Source organism: Parus major, chromosome 1A, assembly GCF_001522545.3.
Source record: "Parus major isolate Abel chromosome 1A, Parus_major1.1, whole genome shotgun sequence".
NCBI classification, from domain to species: Eukaryota; Metazoa; Chordata; class Aves; order Passeriformes; family Paridae; genus Parus; species Parus major.
This window is the reverse complement of record NC_031773.1, coordinates 2596837-2617204: the sequence shown is the minus strand read 5'-3', so window position 1 is coordinate 2617204 and position 20368 is coordinate 2596837. Positions and strand designations below refer to the sequence as shown.

Genomic DNA, 20368 nt, shown 5'->3' with positions numbered 1-20368 from the left:
CTTTGGAAAGTTCAGCTGAGAGGACACACTTGGTCTTTACAGGTGCCTTGATCAGAGCACATCAGCAGCCAGAAAAACATGTATTAATTAATTCCTTTATGAAAATACTCTCAAATTAGTTATTTCTGCAAGCAGGCTGGCAGGGAGGCTAATAAATAATAATTTCACGAGAATAGAGCATTATCTGTTATTGTAACAATGCTCATGTGCTGCACCCAGTCTGTGCTGTGGTAAACCTGTGCTGATCCCTGAAGGATAGAGCAGAGAACTTGGAGTCAAGTTCATGTCAGACTGGAAGGGTTGGGCTGTCAAGGGTCATCAAATCCAGCCCACCACTGTCATAAGGAGCGTGTCGTATGATCTCTGAGCCTGATCATTTGACTTATAAGCTCATTGAACCATCTGTCAAAAATAGAACATCAGGCCATTTATTTTTTTAATTCTAATTTAAGCAGGGAAAGTCTCTTTGTGGCAGGCTCAGCTCAAGGCCACGCAGCATCAACAGTGGGAAATTAGGACTGTTCCAAATGTGTGCTTTTAGGAAGGGGAAAAGGAACGCTTCATCCCATTTAATTTTGTTGTTTTCCCACCTTGAAGAGATGTGCACACAAAACTGTGTGCTAAAAGCTGCCTCTGTCTTTAATCTGCTCCATCATGTCTGAGTCAGATGCCCAGAAAGGACTTTGCTGGTAAATCTATCCCGTGGCATCGCTGTAGGAGGGCACTGGTAAGCAGATTAGCCATAGCTCAAATTCTGTGTCAACTGCCTGACTGAGGGTGCCTTCCAGGTCTTGGCTGTGCCTGGACTTATTAATAGTTAATTATAACTTTTTAATATCCAAACCTAATATTTATCATAAGACATTTAACTCTCTTGTATGAAAAATTGTGTAAATTCATGGCTTTCCACTACTGGTCCTGAGGAGTGTTCAGCATCATGACTCTTAGATAGATGCTGGTCAAATTTCTTAGGCCTCCCAAAATATTTATTGGCAGAATATATTTAATTTATATGTAACAGTTTTCTAGAGAAGCTGTGGCTGCCCTGTCCCTGGAAGTGTCCAAGACCAGGCTGCATGGGGCTTGGAGCAGCCTGGGATAGTGGAAGGCAGGGGAGTGGGACTGGATGAGTTTTAAGGTCCCTTCCAACCCAAACCGTTCTATGACTGATGAACTTGCATGTTCTCAGAAATATTCTTTATAACTGGTAAAGCAGCCTTAAAATTAAGTTGGAATATCAGTTACTTTTATAAATACCAGCAAGAATCATGGAATGCTAAAGGTTGGAAGGGACCTAGCAATCATCTAGTCCCAAACCCCTGCCATGGGCAGGGACACCCTCCATTAGACCCAAGTGCTCTGAGCCCCATCCAGCCTGGCCTTTGAACACTTCCAGGGATTATTTGCAGAGTAATTTAAAGAATGGACTATACATTGAGTATCCAAAATATGTTTTTTGGAGCTAAACTCCCGTCTTATAGTCCTAGAAATGTTCAGTCATTTGCTCTATCTTCCCTGTGTGACATGCAAAGATTTTTAATTCTAGTGCTGGAGCTGTCAGGTGTTGGGCATCAAATGACTTGGGTGGCACTGATTTCTGCCATCATACAGAGTAGGAAGTTGGGATGTGCTGTTTGAGGGAGAGTCTTTCATGCTGAAGAAACCCTTACTGAGGGCTCTGAGCATGTGCCTGTGCTGGACTGCTCTGGCCTTGAGCATGGTTGTGATGCTCCTGTTGTGTGACTGAATGTGCAGGACCCTCCCTCTGGTGGTCTGGTACTCCTTGCACATCATGGGTGATTTTGTGGGTGATAGGAACGATACATCAGCCCCCAGCTCCTTCTGTTCTGTGTTGAGGGACCGTACAAATCCTCCATGCTACCATAAAATAAAAGGAATAGATAAATTATTATGTTTCCTGGCACCTTTAGGTTATGCTAAACTTAAGATGCCTTCTGTGAGTAACTTGTATGGGATGAAGGCGATTTATTTTGTTGTATGGCTGCAGTTGTTTCTCTTACTGAATTTAGTGCTCATCTAGAGCAAAGCAAATCTTTGCTGCAGCTCAGATTAAACATTTTGGGAGCGCATTAGCTGTAAACTGGCATTGATAAAGCACTAACAAGCTCTAATCTTAAAGCACATGGACTTGAATTAATGCCAGGAATAATATGCATTTCCTTTCATTTTCAAGTTTGTGGATAACTTTCCCCTTTTTTTGGGGGGGTGGTAGGGGGTGGAGGAGGAAATGAATTACAATCCGAAACTGGGAAATGAGAGCAATTAATCTCTGCAGTTGTGTGCAGGCAGGAGGGACTATTTGTTGCCTGACAGGCCGCTCTCAGGACTGGAAACAAAGTAGGTTGTTTGTGTCTTTTTATGTCCTCGTCCTAGTTTGCTTTAGGACAAGAGCATTTACCTCATGACGCTTATTTTTGAACTTCATACTGGAGGCAGTGTTCACATTCCACTCAGTCTTTTACAGGACCAAGAAGGGAGAATTAGTCAGCTGTTCTTTGTTTTTATTTCCCTGACTCTTGAAAAGGATCCAGGCTTGCTCCTGAGGTTTTTCATCTGGATTGGTCTGAATAAAACAGATTTTTCTTGCAACTGAAACCCCTTTATTTGCAAAAGGTTATGATAACCAGAAGAAGCCAAGCTCCCCCAGTTTTTGTTTGGGATGGGCAGTGGAACCGGCTTCCTGCGGTCATGTTCACATTCAAGGAGGTTCATAGGACACTTATTTAAAATCAAAAAAGTGAAAGCTGTCATGTTTGTGCCTTAGTGTAGCATGCCAGGATGCTGTTGCTAAGATGATGCCTGCTGATTCTGGCATAAATAGTGATTTGAGCAGGCCCTGCCCTAAGGAGTTGAGTCCCAATCCTTTCTCCCTTGTATAGGAACAAATCAATTATTCTAAGGAGGCGGTGTTGTCTCTCGGTGCTGTTGTGTTGCTTTTTGAAAACGTTTTGTAAGTTAGTCCTTAAGTGGGATAATTGCTTTCAGCATTTGCAAGTTAAATGAAGAAAGCTCTAATTAGATTTTATAAAGTGGCTTAGCATGTTGAGAAGGCTTTTCATAAAGTATACTGTGTATTCACTTGGCGTTGCACAATTGAATTTCGTGTAGCACTGACGAAACCTAAAAATCCTATTTGGCCCTGGGTGCTTAAAGGATTGAAAGCCTGCCTTAAGTGCTCCTGGCCATACAGCCTTTCTTCCTTTCCCCACCATCCCACCCTGAGCAGGGTGTTTATCTGTGTTGTAGAGACTGGAGGAGTTGCGTCAACACCAACCTGTTTGAGGAAGAGCCTTGGAGCTGGGCATAAAGCTTGGTGTTTTGTATCGCTTCCAAACAGGACCCTGCACATGCTGTTTAATCTGTTTTAGCTGTTTACTGTGCTGTGCTGATTGTCTGGTGGGGCTGGGTGGCACAGAGCCACTTTGTTCAGGTCAGTCCTGGCTCTGTGTGGGCACTTACTGAGTCCCACACAAACCCAACAGTGCCTGTGCTTAGCAGTTTTTGGTATTGTTTGGTGTCCTGTAGGTTAGAAATGTGATATGTTAATGCTTTCCTCTTGCCATCACAGCCTTGGCAGCAGCTGAGGCACTGGCCAAAGCAGCCTGACACACTGCTTGCCATCTGAATAAGGACTTAGTCCAGTCACAAGCCCCTTTCACGTGTGGTTTCTGCAGTGTGTGTGCCAGGAGCTTTCTGATGAGAATTGGAAGGAGTCCCCAGAGCCAGTGTTTGTTCAGGTCATTTGGGTGCTGTTGCTGGATGTGACTTTGAGAGTCTTGTGGAAGATAGGCTCTGTCTGAGAAGTGGCACCTCTACTACCTCAGTCAGTCAGGTGATGAAGCTTCATCTGCAAAAATGTGGATTCCATTTGTAACAGCTTAGAAGAAACCAGATCTAAAGTTTATATAATTTTTATTAATTATAAAATCACAGAATTGTTTGGTTGGGATGGACCTTGAAGACCCTCTTGTCTCACCCCCCTGCCATGGACAAGGACACCTTCCACTAAGCCAGGTTGCTGAGAGCCCCATCCAGCCTGGCCCCATCTTGAACACTTCCAGAGATGAAGAGTTTTGCATGGATTTGTTATGAGTTCAGACGATCACAGACGATCACAGAAACAATTTGTCAAAACTGTGACTTGGTGATAAGGTCTGAATTGGAAGAAGGGCATAGAATCTCTAGTAAGATCCACTCAGCCTGGGACATTAATTAATGGATCATGACCAGCCTATATCCTGGCAGAGAGACAAAAGGTTGTTCTTTTGCCCTCTAGCCATGCTTGATCTTCAACCTTCAACTCTGGGTTAGAGAGTCTTCTCTGTCATGGTTGGCTTTTCTCACTCATTGCTTTTAAAGGGTCAGATTCTTTGAACACTTGTGGAATCAACAAACTTTCTCATTTGAATTTACTGGATGGCTGTGTCCATGACAAGTTGTGGCACTGTGTTTTTTGTGTGAACAACAGGCTGCTGTTGTAACCACATGGAGCACACGGCTTTGGATGAACATTCACAGCCACCCACGGGCACTTGATTCATCACATGTGCCTCAAAGAGTTTTACTCTTTTGTAGTGTCTTTGTAAATGGACTTTGTGTCCCTCTTTGAAGTACTTATGAACTGCAAGGGCTGCCGTGGTCAAGCTGAACTCAGAGGTGAACACAGATTTAAACATTTCCCCTTTTCTTCCTTAAATGTCAAACCAGTGTGTATCACTGTTAATGGAGTTACTGATTTTGGTAAACATATAGGCTAAGGAAGAAACTTTGGCAGGTTCCTTGTGATCGTGTGAGTGGTGTGCAGGCAGAACTCCAGTTTTCTTTGAGAACAGATTTCAAATTGGATGAAGTTTCCTGTATTACAAGAGATAGTTCATGCTATGGCAGGCTCTGTAGTTTGGTGGAGCTGAAGTTTTGGAGTGAACTTGAGGTGATGAAGATTCTCTGTAGAAATGAAATGTTAACTCCTCTTTAAGAAAGTAGATACTACTTTGTGAGATGTGGCCAGGACGTAGTTAAAGAAAAAAGGCATTTTTCCTAAATTCTTTTATAATTTTAAAATAGTCTTAGGAAATCTGTATGCTGCATATTTAGTGTAACAATTGTGTTGTTGGTGCCAGTGCCTTGAAATGGGTATTGAGTTGTGAAGTGTCTCAGCCTTGTATCTGTGCTCAGACAAATTTTGGTTGATTATGCAGCTTTTCGTGACAAGGCAGATCTGGAAATTGCCAAATAGATTTACTCCTGAAAGTGCCAAAGACATTATATGAACAAATTTGGGAAGATTAAATTTAGTACACATAGAGGTGAGAGAGTGAGGGGATGATTCTTAAATTGTCCAATCCATTAAAAAGGTGCAGTGACCTGCCAGAGGGGAGGGTCAGGAAGCACAGGTGGGTCCTCACATCTCACTACACGGGGGCTGTGCCAAGGCAAATGGGTGCTCATTGGTAGGGGACTGGTGCCATATCCCTCAGTGTCCCAGCTCCATGGCTTGGGATGGACTTTGCACACTGGGCTGATTTATTTGTCATCCAGGGGCTGCCTTTGTGAGAGCACAGATTGGTGCTTCTCCTGCAAAGGAACTCCCCCATGTGTTTGGAACAGGGTCCTCTGCAAGGTATTGGTTTTGTATCTTTCTAGGAACAAAATAAATTGTGTTGTTGCCTTCTGTGTCATCTTCCTTCATGTGACCAAAGGCAATCGATGAGCTTTTGCTGCATTTCAGGATTCTATGCTAATGTTTCACTGCTATCAGTACTTTTTTTTTATATTTTTCAGAAAATAAAATTATCTTAATTACCCTGAAGTAACTAATCCTCAAAGCTGTAATCATTGCCAACATAACGCTTCATATTTACAAAATACGAACAATTCAGTTCACCTCTTCATGTGGTCTTTTGAGTTACTGTAAACAGTTTCCTGGAACCATTGCTTAATCAAGAAATTGAATTCTGTAACATGAATAGTAAAGGCTTTTGACAACAAAGATGTAATGCTTCCTTTCTTGTTTTATTCAATTTAGTGATGTGCATTCCATTAGTGTTTTTTAAAATTCCACTTTAAATTTCAGTAGAATTTAAGTGAAAGGGTACAATTATGAAGATTTTTTCATAGGGCAATACTTGGTAGCACACAGAGCAACTGTTTATTATTAAACTGTGATTATTTGGTATGATATGTCTACTCTTCTTTAAGTCTTCAATAACAATTTTAAAGATTTGCTATATCCTTGCCTACTTGCCTATTACTTACTTTTGAATGTTTTTTAATGGATTTTTTGGTATAGAATCCCAGAATGGTTTGGGTTGGAAGGGACCTTAAAGATCATCCCATTCCAGCACCCTGTCATGGGCAGGGACACCTTCCACTGTCCCAGGGTTGCTCCAGGCCCTGTCCAGCCTGGCCTTGGACACTTCCAGGGATCCAGGGGCAGCCACAGCTTCTCTGGGTAACCTGTGCCAGGGCTCAGCACCCTCACAGGGAAGAATTTCTTCCCCATATCTAATTTAAATCTGTGCTCTGTCATTCTCTGTGTCCTGTCACCCAGCTGTGACTACAAAATAAACTACAGTATTGATCTACACTCTTGATGTTTTTCTTTTGTCTGATATTTTGGACATAAGACTTTGCAGACTGTGATTTCTAGTGTTTTGGTGTACCAGAACATCACTCTCATGCTTCAAGAAAAAGTGTATGAAGTGTATCTCATCTTAAAATGAGATTTGGGAAGCAGAAAGGAAACTGCCCAGATGACTGCAGTCATCATTGTAATGTCATTAAATAAATTACTCCATGATTTAATTTGAGCACTCCTGGATGGCTTAAGCCCATAATAATTTGACATGGGGCACTCTCTGTGTTTCTCTTGAAGATCATAACTCAGGGCAGTTTTGTTTACCGTGGGAAACTTTCTTTCAGATGGAGGCTGGGAGGGCCATATCTATTTGTGAAGGACAGGGAGTGCTTTTGTTACCTTCCCAGAGCCATTACGGGATATGATTGCTTGGGGGAGTGTCTGCTTATGATCTGTTAGAAAACAGCCTATTAATAAAACAGAGGCTCTTGTAATAGAGCACTTCTTAATCTTCTTCCTGTGTAGTTATTTATAGGTTGTGACATCTTAATTTGCCTCTCATGTGCATCGACTTCTGTTATTTTAAAAGATCAAGTAGTTTTCACACGCCTCTGAGAATCACTTCTGGGAGAAACTGTCTGTTTTCTAAGGAATCTGACAAAAAGGGTTCCAATCATAAGTTTGTTGTGACAAGTGCATTAAGGTTTTTGCTGGTGTCTTTCTAAAGGACAGAAGTTATGGGATGTGCTCTTGTAGTTATTTCTATATTAATCCCGTATTCGATTACAAGCAGATTTTCCTGAATTCCCCAAGGATTTCTAGTTGCTGCTAATACTTTCCCTTAGCGACGTACCTGGAGCAATATTAAATCCACTGCTCTCTTCATTTTTGTGGTCTTTTGCTTTCTCAGAGTGGTCCCAGTGCCAGGTCCTGTCACAAGATGTGCATTGACATCCAGCGAAGGCAGATCTACACCCTGGGGCGGTACCTGGATTCCTCCGTGAGGAACAGCAAATCCCTGAAAAGCGACTTCTACCGCTACGACATCGACACCAACACCTGGATGTTGCTGAGCGAGGACACCGCAGCAGATGGAGGCCCCAAGCTGGTGTTTGATCATCAGGTCAGCCACACTTATCCTCCTCCTGTAAATTCTCTGTGTTTAAAAGTCAGTTTTGATTGTAGTCTCTGTGATGTCGAGGTGCTGTAGCAGGTAACAGAGCAGGGGTGAAGAGGATATGATCTGCACTCAGTTAAATCCTAATAGCATTGCTGCTCAATGCCACTGGCTGCTGGTTCTCCAGTCAAACCAAGTCAGAAGAATCATAAGAACCTTTGCAAAGAAATGCATTTTATTAAGACACATTTTATTAAAGCTCAAAGCACAGTTCATCTGGTTTTAATCAGTCTCCTTGAGCTGGGTTTGCAGATCTGCCTTGCCTGGAGGGCCTTGGGGAGCAACTTGCAAAGCTGTGTGTGGTACCTTTGGAAGAATACTCCAAGCAAGCTGCTGGAATGAGACCAACACAGGAGCAGGATTCTTTCCAAATTGGTTACCTTTAAAAATTGTAGAATGTGCTTTCTTTGGAGAGCTTGAAACACCTTAGAGGAATGGCTACTAATCCTTTAAAAAGTCACATCTCTCCATGTGTTCAAATTGAAAACAACTTTACTTACGTTGTGTTCAGTGGCTTTTGTTTACTTGAAAAAGGTATTTTGTTCTCAATTGATTTTCTTTTTATGAAGCATCGCCAAGACACAGCACATCAGGACTAATTTTTAAAGCAGCCCAAGATCAGCTTTTATTGGTACTGGCTGTTTTGTAACCAAAGCTGTTGTTTGCCAGCACAATGTGCCTTTCTGCTGACACCGAAAATTAAAGATATGCCATGTCTGCAGAACAAAAGCCAATCAGTCTTTCTGTTCTATTAATAACCAATGCCAGTCTTCCAGGTGTTGGGAAAGAGGCACAAGGAAATTGTCAGCTGGCAAGGCTACTCTGGGTACCTTGCTTGCCTCTTGAAATGATTCCTTTTTCCCAAGTTCTGTCACAGGGAAGAGGGGCCTCACTGACTTCTGTCAGTCTGCAGCTCTCCCTCTTCTCTCCCTCAGCACCTCCCTCAGGTTTTTATTTAACCTTCAGAAATGTGCTGCACTAGAAGTGCTTTGTGTAGGCTTTGCTGAGTAGCATCTCTGTCTTACTGTAATCTTGTCTGTTTGTTGGTTTGGTTTTTTTTTCCACCCTCTCTGGTATTTTGTAACCCTCTGCTTTGCACTTTGTCTGAAAACATCACCTGGAGTCAGGGGGTTTGGTTTGATTTGTGCTGCAGTGCTTCTCATGTGTGCCATAACCTCAGTTTAGGTTTGGAGATGAAACATATTTCTGCTGCACTCCCATGAGGAATCTTTGGCCGAGTTATGCCCCCATTCTGTGTTCCAGCAATGGGGGTAGCAGTAAATGTGTGCTGGGGATGGAATCTCAGTGACAAATCACAGGCTGATTTTTGCATCAGTTGATTGGTGGGCGGTGAATTAGCAGTGATTTTGAATTTCTCCCTTGCACAGCCATTGCCAGAGGTGATACTCTATTAACTCTGGCTGTGAGGATGTAGCTTGAAAAGATCCCCATGGATTTTTTTCTGTGGAATCTATGGAGAAGAAGCCTGTGAATCCTCGTGAAAAACCCTCAATTACTTTTCCCAGTGGGTTTTTTAGGTGATGAAGGGTACATTTATTCTATTCTTTTGCATATTAAATGGCATATAGAAATTAAACTTGTGTTTTAAATTTCTTTTATGAGATTAAGACCTGACAACCATGAAGATGTGTGTCTTTTTCTGTTTGTTGGAGGCTCAGGAGCTGGGCAGAGCACTGTCTCAGCTTAGTGGAGGCTGTCTTGCTTGTAGGAGAGGGGTGTTTAATGTTAGATCTCAGAGTGTTCAGGTCTTATCTTGCTTATCTTGCTGGCTTAAAACTGCTTCCCTGCTTCTTGCAGATGTGCATGGATTCTGAAAAACACATGATTTACACATTTGGAGGCCGAATTCTGACCTGCAATGGCAGTGTGGACGACAGCAGAGCCAGTGAGCCCCAGTTCAGTGGCTTGTTTGCTTTTGACTGCCAGTGCCAGACGTGGAAACTTCTGAGGGAGGATTCCTGCAACGCCGGACCCGAGGATATCCAGTCCCGGATAGGACACTGCATGTTGTTCCATTCTGTAAGTATCCACACCCTACTTTGATTTATGATGGCTGACTTTAATGAGAACATCTGGTTTTGTTTTTTCTTGCAAATTTTGTGCTCTTTAATCTCCTTAGTGATGTGTTGTCTCAGTTAATTCAATGTTTGCTGACATTTTGATGCTGCTTTGGTAAATGCAGGAGGTGCTAATTCAAGTTTTGGAGCTTTCATTTCATGGAGCTTTTCCAGATGAATAAAATTTCAAGTAAAAATCAAGGTGAATTTAAGAGTTGGTCTTAATGGAATAATAGTAAATAGACCCAAAGACTGGTTCATTTTGACCTAAAAAAAAATTATTTTTAAGTTAGTAGAGCAATTTAGAAGCTTCTGGTGTGGTAGATACTCTGTGTTGTTACTGGAATGGGATTTAATGGGTATGTATTGAGTTGCACAGGCCTCAGAGCCTTTGGTGCTGGAGCATCCAGCTGCTCTTTGTTGTCCTGAGCAGCTGCAAACAGCTGTAAACAGCTGGGATTATGAGCACTCCATCCAGAGCCTCATGGAAAAGCAGAAAGGTGGGGGTGAGGTGTATATAGCATTTTACTTTATGTTGGGTGTTAGAAACCACCTTCCATTGCCTTTCCAGTTGTGTTCATCAACCACATGTGTATTTAAGAGAGCTAAAGAGAATTAAAATTAATGTTGTGATATTTAAATATTTACTGATACCATAAACTCAAAACCCACCAATTTGAAGAAATTGCTGATTTTATTTCTCCTACCCTTTCAAGTGAAAGATCAGAATTTTTACAGTGAATACTGGGCTTTCTGAACTTTCAATTTTGTTTTGAATGGTTCTTTAAAATCTAGTGGAAAAACATATTGCCACACAAAATTCTGCATGAGGTCTTGAGGATCTTTCAAGTAGGTGTCCGTGATAAATGGAAGAATACGGGTTTCTGTAAGCACAGGTCATGGAAGTTTAAGTCCTTCTCTGTTTTCTCAACCATTTGAAAGAAAAATAATCTGCCTCTTACGGACTTTCCACTTGGCAGACTTGAAAGAAGCAATAAACCTGTTATTCTTGGCTTGCTCCTTGCCATTTGCCTTTACTGAATTTATTAGTATGCTGGTACCTGTATTTCTCCTATAATCTGTCTTTTGTTCCTGTTGTGTTTTTAACTGTGATTTTATGATGGATTTTGGAGATGGGGCCTGTTAATTCTTTAATAATAAACTTGAAGGATGAGCTGCTGCTTTAATGTTCTGAAGTTAAAGCTGGACGAGGCAGGGCTGCATCAGTTACCTGTGCACAATTATGTTAAACTTAGTAGAGACATCTCTGTTCCTCTTTGATTCATTAATGGCTGCCCCTGGAAGTGTTCCAGGCCAGGTTGGATGGGACTCAGAGCAACCTGGGACAGTGGAAGGGGATAGGAACTGGATGGGCTTTAATGTCCCTTCCAACCCAAACTACTTAAGATTCTTTGATAAATATTTCTGTTAATGATCACAGTTGATCAACATACTGTCTTGAACTTGTAAAGACTTTTTCTCTCCCTCATTCCAGAAAAATCGCTGCTTATATGTATTTGGTGGCCAGAGATCAAAGACTTATTTGAACGACTTCTTCAGTTATGATGTGGACAGTGACCACGTGGACATTATCTCAGATGGCACAAAGAAAGATTCAGGGATGGGTAAGAGGATAACTACATAATAATTTCATAATTTTTCATTTCTTTGGTACAAATGAGAAATACACCATGAAATACTGTGAAAGGGGAAATGTGTAGGTGAAAGGCCTGGTTCAACCTGTGGGATCAGGTTGGCATCTTTAACTAACCCTCCATACCCAGGTAAACTCCACACTAAACAGATTAATCTTATACCAGCTCTTCTGTCCTTTCTGTCATCTGACACTCTCCATCTTGAGCACAATACAAATAATTGATGCATGAAACCACACAGCACCTCAAAAGAAAAAAAAACGAACAGCAAAATAAGAGCTAAGAATACTTCTTCTGGAAACTACCAAAGATGGAAAAAAAAGCTGAAAAAAAGCCTTCAAACCTGGAAAGGAGAAAGTAAATTCTTATTTTTCTGATTTTCACCAAGTGAAAATTACCATGAGATAATCTGCAGAAAGACAGGAAGGGTGTTCAGAGGTAGAGAATTGGAGTAGAGGAACATAAGTTATTTGAACAGAAAGATGAGACCAAGCTGTTGACCTGTTATGTTTGTAATAAATACCAGAAAGGAGCAAAAAAAATGGAAGAGGAGGGAGAGGGCTTCAGTTCTGTGTAATTCAGAGCACTAGAGCTACATATCCTGTGTGTAGTTCTATATGACAGAAGTCTTTAAAAACACCCAGAAGGCCTGTGACACAACCATAAAGAACTGATTTCATGCCTTTTCTCCTCAAATGACAGAGAAAAATGTTCCTTTCTTCCTGAAAAGCATTTCTGCATGTATAAGCACATCAATTTCCTGTTAAAATACCCTGCTCTTCATCCAACAAGTCAGAATTTGAAATTTGAGTTGCATTGTGTACCACTATGGGACAGAAGTTACAAGAATTTCTCAGGTTTTGTATATTCAGTCCTGATCTCTCCTTCCAGTTACTAAAAACATCAGGAAGGTAATTAATCTTGAATTTAGGCTGCCCTCCTCCTCTTGATCAGGCTTAGCTTTTAGCAAGTAATTTTGCTAAACTTTTGAAGTGAATTATTGGTGGTGATGAGTTATTGTTTGCTCATTAATTTAGTTATGCCAATAAGAGAGAAAAGTACCCAAGCTCTAATTCTCTGGAGTCATTTATTTACTCAAGTGCTTCCAAGAAAGAACCAGCTCATACTGTTGACAGTCTCCTTTATTCAGGTGTGCATTGCCTGATGCTGCTCTGCACACACCCACGCTCCCTTTGTTGTCCTTAGAGCTTTTAAAGAATTGATTTTTTTTTTTCCTCCAGGAAATTAGTAACATTCTGCCATTTTGATCTTTTCAAAGATCATGTCTTCATAGCCAGAAGCTTGAAAACATGTGGCTTTAAGCTGACACCTTTGTCTGCTTTAGATTTAAAGGTACTGAGTTTGTCAGGACACTGAGCTCTGCTTTTCATACATGAACTGCAACATTCAGTGAAGTAAATGAGAAATTAAGTAAATTTTTAGCCCTTCTCCCCATTCCCATGGGCCCTGAAGTGATGAATAGAAGAAATTTTTATTTTTTTTTAATAAGAAAATGACTCACTGGAAATAATTCACAAGTAGATTTTTTTGGTTTACTGTTCTCCTGTGTGTGGAAAGTAAACAAACAGATTTGAACGTTTCCATTGCTTTTAAAAGAAAATGCTGGGATAATTTGCATTTTAACAGGAGGAGAACAAAATGCTTATTACATTCAGACAGCAAATGTTGACAGCACTATTTTCACCCCAAAAAAGCAAGTCTTTATTGTGCTCTTGTTAGGTAGTGATACACCATTTTGATCTGTCTGAACAAAGTGATTGCCTGCCTGGTCTCTTGAAGTTTTAAGCTGCTCAGTGTGATGAGTCAAGTTGAGGATGCCTGACCTAAATGTTCCTATAAAGTCCCATGATTACATTTTGTTCCTGGCTCGCATGTGGCATTCAGTTCTATTCTTAGTTGAGCTATTTTGATTTTTACCCTTTCTAAAAGAACTTAATTGTGCATTTGTTTAAATATCTTGTGGAGTAGGGAGATTTTTTTAAAAAGTAGTGAAGTGGATAATAAGGATTATCAGTAACACAGAGTTGTTGCACTGCTTTAAAACCATGGTAATGATATGTTGGTTTTGCTGCTCTCATCTTCTGAGATATTTGTGCTGTTCACCGTTTCTTTGCTTTTGTTTTTGCCTCTGATGTTGATCCTGTGACCGACTCCTTGGATGGCTGATGTGTTTGGGAATGATGGGTGATAAGTATCACTTAAATTTTCTTAACTTGAAGTAAAAGACATAATTTTAGCAAATTTAGACATGCAACTGTGGTGATGTGTTGAATGTGCAGGAGGACAACAGAGGTGCAAATTAGAGGAATTTTAGTTCTATTGAACAGAGTTTGTATTTGGAGGAGAGGCAGGAATGTTTATGTTGATGGACACACTTCTAGAGCAGTTTTATATTTTAATTGCTTTAAAGAAGCACATAAACAACACTCAAGCAACAAACCCCACCCCCAAACAGACAAAAATAGTGGCTATTTGAAGCATACAGGTGGTCTGGAGATGCCACCAGTCCCAGGTGTCCCCAAGGCTGGACTGGGAGCTTTCCTGAGTCCCTTAGTGCACAATCCATGACTAATCATGGGCAGTCATTCCAGCTCTGAGGGAGCTCGTGGCAACACTTGTGGTCAAGGTTCCTGTGATAATCCCCTCTGGCCCTGACTCAGGTGGTGTTCAGAGCTGCTCAGAGGGAGAATTCCTTGTGCAAGAGGATGTGCAGAGCATCTTAGATCCCTTGGCACTGAGTAACTTCCAAAGTCAAATGTGAGAAAGCCCTAAAAGTTCTTGTGGTTTGTTGTAGTGGTCAGGTGGTTCTTAAGGGCAGCCTACAGATGGTTTTTGAAGCTCCCAGTGAAGCTCCCAGGTCTCTTGTTGAGCAGGTGCCCATTTCACACACAGAACTGTGCACCTGATGGATGGGGAATTTCATGGATAAGTACCACGGACAGAGGCAACACAGCCCAGCCCAGGAAACAAGGCAAAGTCAGAAAAAAATGAATCAAAATAGATAGTACAGCTGGCTCAGCATGGCTGGCATCCAGCTCAGACAGGCAGCCTCAAGATGCCATTTTCATCCCCTCTTAGTGACACCTGGCATGTTGTGCCTGTGTTCAGGTAAGGTCTTGCTCAGTGGCCAGCACACTCCCTTGCTGTGGAAGCATTTTGTTTTGTGAGGGACCTTCTGTGCTTTTTATCTTGTGATCTGCTTCTTAGAACTAATCCCCAAATCCTTTCCCCTACCTGTGGAGGTGAGGAGGGGGACAGGTAGTCACCAGATCCTAGGGATGCCTTGCAGAGCTGCCATAGCTCAGAATTCCATTCACATTTACTGACTGGTCATTTTTTTTCCAAAATCTCAGAGAGACCTGAGTGTTGGGTGTTGGATTGTTGCTTTGTCAACATGACAACCAAACTGTTCAGATGGTCTCCTTAGCTGCTCCTTGGCAGACTGCCAGATGCAGTCTCATCAGGAAAAATCCAAGAGGATAATCATTATCTTGCTGTGTCAACAGCTGGCCTGGTGCTATCACTCACCACGACTTGCTCCATTACAGTCTGGGGGAGGTGCTGCTTCCGCTTTATAGGAGCTACAAGGAGTAGCATGGAATAATTTGCAGACTTACCACTTTTTAAATCTTAATCCACTGGGAGGTGCCAGGTTCTGGTGAGCAGCAGTATCCATGTGATGCAGTTCTCTCCCAATTTTGTAATCACAAGGTATCAGAAGGAGGGAGGATACTTGTGAATTGCTTGCAGTGAGACTGGCAGTCACGTGTTCTGAGGGTTTCATAACTCAGGTGGCACTAAAACCCTGTCAGTGAACTTGCTTCCCTTATTTATCATTCATGAATTCTTCAGGCATGGTCTGTAGACTATAAATTTATAGAATTGTTTTGCCATTGTTGTGTTTCAAAGCGTCGAAAAATTTGCTGTAGTATCCCCTCAGATGCAAGAGATGAGATTTAATTCCCAAAATGCTGTCCAGTACCATGAGAACCACATCTGTGTAACCATAAAGTTGACTTCACATTACCCAGAGAAGCTGTGGCTACCCCTGGATCCCTGGAAATGTTCAAGGCCAGGTTGGACGAGGCTTGGAGCAATCTGGGGTGGTGGAAGGTGTCCCTGTCTGTGTCAGGGGGTGGGACTGGATGATCTTTAAGGTGCCTTCCAACCCAAACCACCCTAGAATTCCATGAATTTCCATTTTCTGCTTTGCAAGCTCTGTCTCTGCACAAGCTGTTTTCTTGCTTCAATACTGGCAGCAGCCAGGGCTGTGGTTGAAACAACTGTAGCTGTTTGCACGCACAAGCCAAAAAATATTCAGCTGCCTGAAATGATCACTGTGATCCCATAAACTCCTGTAAGCAGGGACTGTGGTAGTGGGAACTACCTGTTCCATGTCTCTTTGGAGAAAACCTTTTCCCATGTGTTGTATTTAAATGGAAATTACACTGTACAGAGCTCCACAGCATCTCCTCAGAGCTTGCTCAGGAATTATTGCTTGTTTATGGAACTGGCTGCAAACTCCAGGCTGTGTGGCTGAATATTGTTTTTAAATACTGAGGCCATAAGCTTTTAATTTTTGCTGTGTAAATGAATGGAAATACTAAGTTCCTGAGCAAGGATTCAGACCTCTTATTTTCAGGTAATTACTGCCTTTCTACCCTGGGCTGGTCAATGAGATTAAGGGGGAAGAAAACATTCTAGACTAGATAGGAAGAAAACAGTCTTCTAGACTTTTAGGGATTGAGTTGTGTTCAGTGATTTCTCTGAACAGCTTTTCCTCTTCAATAAGTGATGTATTGTCATAGGAGCCAAGTTAATACCACGTAGCCACAGACCAGTGTTCAAAACACCCAGGGCTAAGTCCTCAGTCACTGCTTTGTCCTTGGAGCTGTTTGCCCACAGCTGACCCAACAGGTGCCCTGAAAGGTGTGGAATTGGTGGGTGTTTGCTCCAAAGCTGATCTTGCATCTCTGTTGAAGAAGCACAAGTGAGGGAATTTGTATGGAGCCTTTCTTCCCACTTCTTTCACCCCTTGGATCTAGTACATTGCAAATAACAGATCTGGAAGTGCTCTGGTTCTCACCCCTTGTTATTTGACATTTTTCTCCCAAGTCCTAAAATTTAAATAGACATGTCCTTAGCAATCAATTATTGTCACTGTTATAGACCCATTTTTACAGGTTCAATTTTGTTGCCAATGCAGAATTAGATTTCCTTCCCAACATTATTTTGTTACCTAAATGTCACAAGTATTTTTGCGATGATTCCAGCCTGTGTCCCTCTCTAATACTCTGACCATTCTCATTTGAATTCTGTCCAGCATTTCCTGCCAGTCTGCTGCACTTGCAGATGATGAACCTCTCTTACCCCCTAGTGGAAGTATTTAAGTGCTGAGGTTTTTATGGAGCCTTTTTGCTCTGTCAAGGATCAGACTTCCTTAGAAGACATCTTTTTGATGTTTCTGTTGGGTTTAAAACATCACAGCCTCTCCTGCTCACTGTGTAGTATCTTGTCTTACTGTCTGTTTATTTTCATGGACTTGTTTATCAAATTTGTGTTATGGGTTTTTTTTTAATGACACTGCATCCAACTTCCTCATTTTGTCCTCCTCTGCAGAAGACCAGATGTCAACTCTTTCTTGCCTAAGGCACTACTTAAATGCAGTTTCTACACAGTTGCTTAGATAGGTCACAGAGTTTATGTAAGTTACTCCTTGTCTTCGGCCCTTAGTAAATCTGGGGATTTATATTTCTGATACTTTTCTAGGCATTCTGCATTTCAAACAGTCTCAAGAAGAGATTGATTTGCAATTGAGGGAAGCCTGAAATTACTTGACTTGAATCTGGGTTTGATTGCAGTTGCTGCAGATGAATTCTATTCTTAATATCAAGAGGAAAAAACCACCAGCACTGAACTTTGGCAGCTTTTCCCTCCTTCATTATTTAAATAATAATTTCAGCTTCGGGAAATCGAGCATAAACGAGATACAAAATTAATTTATTTAACAACATTTCAGGAGGAGGGATGGGACTTCCACAGACAAGTTTCAGATGCTTTGAGTATCAATGGTAATAGAGCAGCTATGTTCCTCATGATTATAATAATTTTCATTTCAATGAGGTATTAGTGCTCTGAAGATTTGCACAGGGTTTCTTTTTTTGTAATATTCCCGGCGTGGTCTCAAATGTTCAAAGCAGCAGATAGGGTTGCAAAGACATTTTCCATGTGCATTAGCATTGCTGATCAAATTTAGATGGCTCTCCTGCCAGAAATGTCTCAAACAGGCCTTGAATTTAATCCTTTTGGGTCAGCAGCTTAGTCCCTGACTATGCAAACAAACACATTGCACGATACTTTCCAAAAATTAGCAATTTTTCATCTATAGTCATCTTTCTGTTCTCAATTTCCTTATGAGGCAACTTTCGCAGTCTTCATTTGCCTTATTTAAAAACTAAGTTCTTTGTGGTTTGCAACTAAAACAAAGTGTGTAGTCATTGTTGTGTCAGTGTTGGTCCCTGATTTTTCTCTCTTTTCTACCATCCATTTGCTTATAAACTGAAATAATTTTCCTTTAAAACTTCATGGCAAAATTGGAGGTCAAACTAGACAGGTTTATGCTGATGAAGGCTCCAAAGCCTCTTCCTTCTGTGAAATCATAAGGAAGGATTTTGTCAAAGGGAGTCTGATAATGAGTTATCCACGTATATTCCAGTTTCTGTTTAAATTTACATGAGAATTAAGCATTGAATTTTTTTTTTAAGAAATGCTTAGTTTTTGTGGTATTCCTGATTTCTTCGGTAGGAGCTGAAATTGTGGAAGACCAAATTCTACTCAGAATTTTTAAATTCCTTTATTGCTTTCCTGGCCTAACAAATGAATAGAGTGAAGTGTGAGAATTAAACCAGTTACAGAATGAATTTCCAAAATACCATTTTGTGTATTCCACAACAGCAATATTAAATGTTTTATTAACGTAGGGCTCGTTTTCTAGGCCGTGGGTGCAATTCAGTTAATTGGAAGGAAGAATTTGCAAAATACAAGAGTTCTGAGAATTTTTCGTGCCAAAATCTTGACCAAAGGCCAGGAACCTTTACCAGCCTTTGTAAACTGACCCAGAAAGAGAAAGGATACAAACAGGATCTGTAAACAAAGATCACGTGCCCTTCACAAATACATTTTGGAAGGATGGTTGCCTAGGGAAACAGGAAACAGGGAATTACACAACAAACAAAAAGGACTGCCAAACAAATTTGCTGACCTTTTTTTCGGGGAATTATGATGAAAACTATTGGAATCTGCAGGATTTCACCATATTTCTAAATCCGAAGGTGGGACAGAAGAATAGCTTGGTAATTATGCCACAAGTATTCAGAAAATACAAAAAGCTTCTTTGACATCTTTGTCCTGCAAGATTGTGAGCTATAGCATTGTGAGGTCATCTTGAATTTTTTGGAGTTTCTCAGCTTTTGCAATTAAGCTTTCTGGAATCAATGCTTCCTTTTACAGATGAGATAATAGCAAAATCACTCCATTCATATTTTTAGGGTCATCTGGTCATTTAGCTCTTTTAGGGAGCTTAATCCTCATTTCTGAGCTGGTAGTCTCCCAAATGGCTCTATCCATATCTTTTCCTAGGAAACAACAGCTCTCAGAATGGTTTGTTTTTTCTTCCAAGAGTCAGAGATAGCAAGAGAAGAATTTTCATTGGGCTTGGCTTTAACAGGGAAGAAGTTGGCCTCTGGATGATGATCTGCTGAATTGCAGGGGGCAGGAAGCTCATTTGCCTGATGTTTGGATCCTTCCTGCATCATCCTCTGTTGTTTCCAGCATGTAACTTTTATTTTCTTTTCTCAGTTCCAATGACAGGTTTCACTCAAAGGGCCACCATTGATCCTGAACTGAATGAAATCCATGTCTTGTCAGGGCTCAGTAAAGACAAGGAGAAGCGGGAAGAGAACGTAAGGAATTCCTTCTGGATTTATGACATTGTGAGGAACAGCTGGTAAGTCCTGACTTCCACACTGACTTTATTTAGAAAGCAGTCCTGTCTCCCTAAGGTAACTCTGCAACCTCTGTTAAAATTGGAATTGTTGAAAGTTGTGGAAGACAGCTGAGTTCCCTTAAGGTATCTCTTTTTCCCATTGTCTTTAGAGGTACCGTGGCAATAATGCAAATGAGAGAGACAGATCATGTGAACATCTTTATTGGAGCCAGGTGGAGGGGATGAGGGGAAGTGAGCAGTTACAAAAGGCTTTTCCTGTAGGAAGGGTTCAAGGCCAGCATTCAGCATTCAGTCCAGTGTAAGTTGTTAATAGCATTGTACATGGCTCTAGTTCTTAGAAACTTAGGAAACCTATGAATGGTGATGGGAGAAGTCTCCATGCCAGATCTGATATTCTGAGAAAATATCCCCTGCTTTGTTCACCGAGTTGTTCTTAGTAGCCCATTGCCACTGTTCCTTTCCAGAGCTGGCAGAGATTTTGTGTTCAAGGCTTCTTCTAAAGTGGGGTCAATCACTTCAAAAGGTGTGAGTGTTGTTTTTTAAAAATGAATTCTAAGTTATAACTTAAGTCTGCTTGGAAATCACTGACTGAAATGCCACCTCTCCTATAATCTGTGGTCTAAAGCTCAGCTGGGTCCAAGATGTTTTTTTCCATAATAAAAAAACACCTCATGCTGATGGTTCTGTAGACAAATAATGTAACATCTGAAGAGATCTCCAAAGCTCGTGACAAATAATTTTCTAGAATTTTTTCTTCTTTGGCTCGTGCTTGAGGACTGTTTTCAGCCAAGGTGACCTCTGAGTGCTGGCTGGGTTCTTTATAGAGCTAAGAAT

At 41.2% G+C, this 20368-nt stretch overlaps 1 protein-coding gene across 4 annotated transcripts in view; it reads left to right on the top strand.

The window, feature by feature from the left end:
- Window positions 1-20368, top strand: part of MKLN1 (muskelin 1) — a 101879-nt gene that overhangs the window by 58108 nt on the left and 23403 nt on the right. For all 4 annotated transcript variants that reach the window (XM_033514287.1, XM_019006619.2, XM_015627342.3 and 1 more), the window contains 4 exons: window positions 7509-7721; window positions 9594-9815; window positions 11349-11478; window positions 19387-19534. In XM_033514287.1, coding sequence (XP_033370178.1) covers window positions 7509-7721; window positions 9594-9815; window positions 11349-11478; window positions 19387-19534 — 713 coding nt within the window. The remainder of the gene's footprint in view (window positions 1-7508; window positions 7722-9593; window positions 9816-11348; window positions 11479-19386; window positions 19535-20368) is intronic.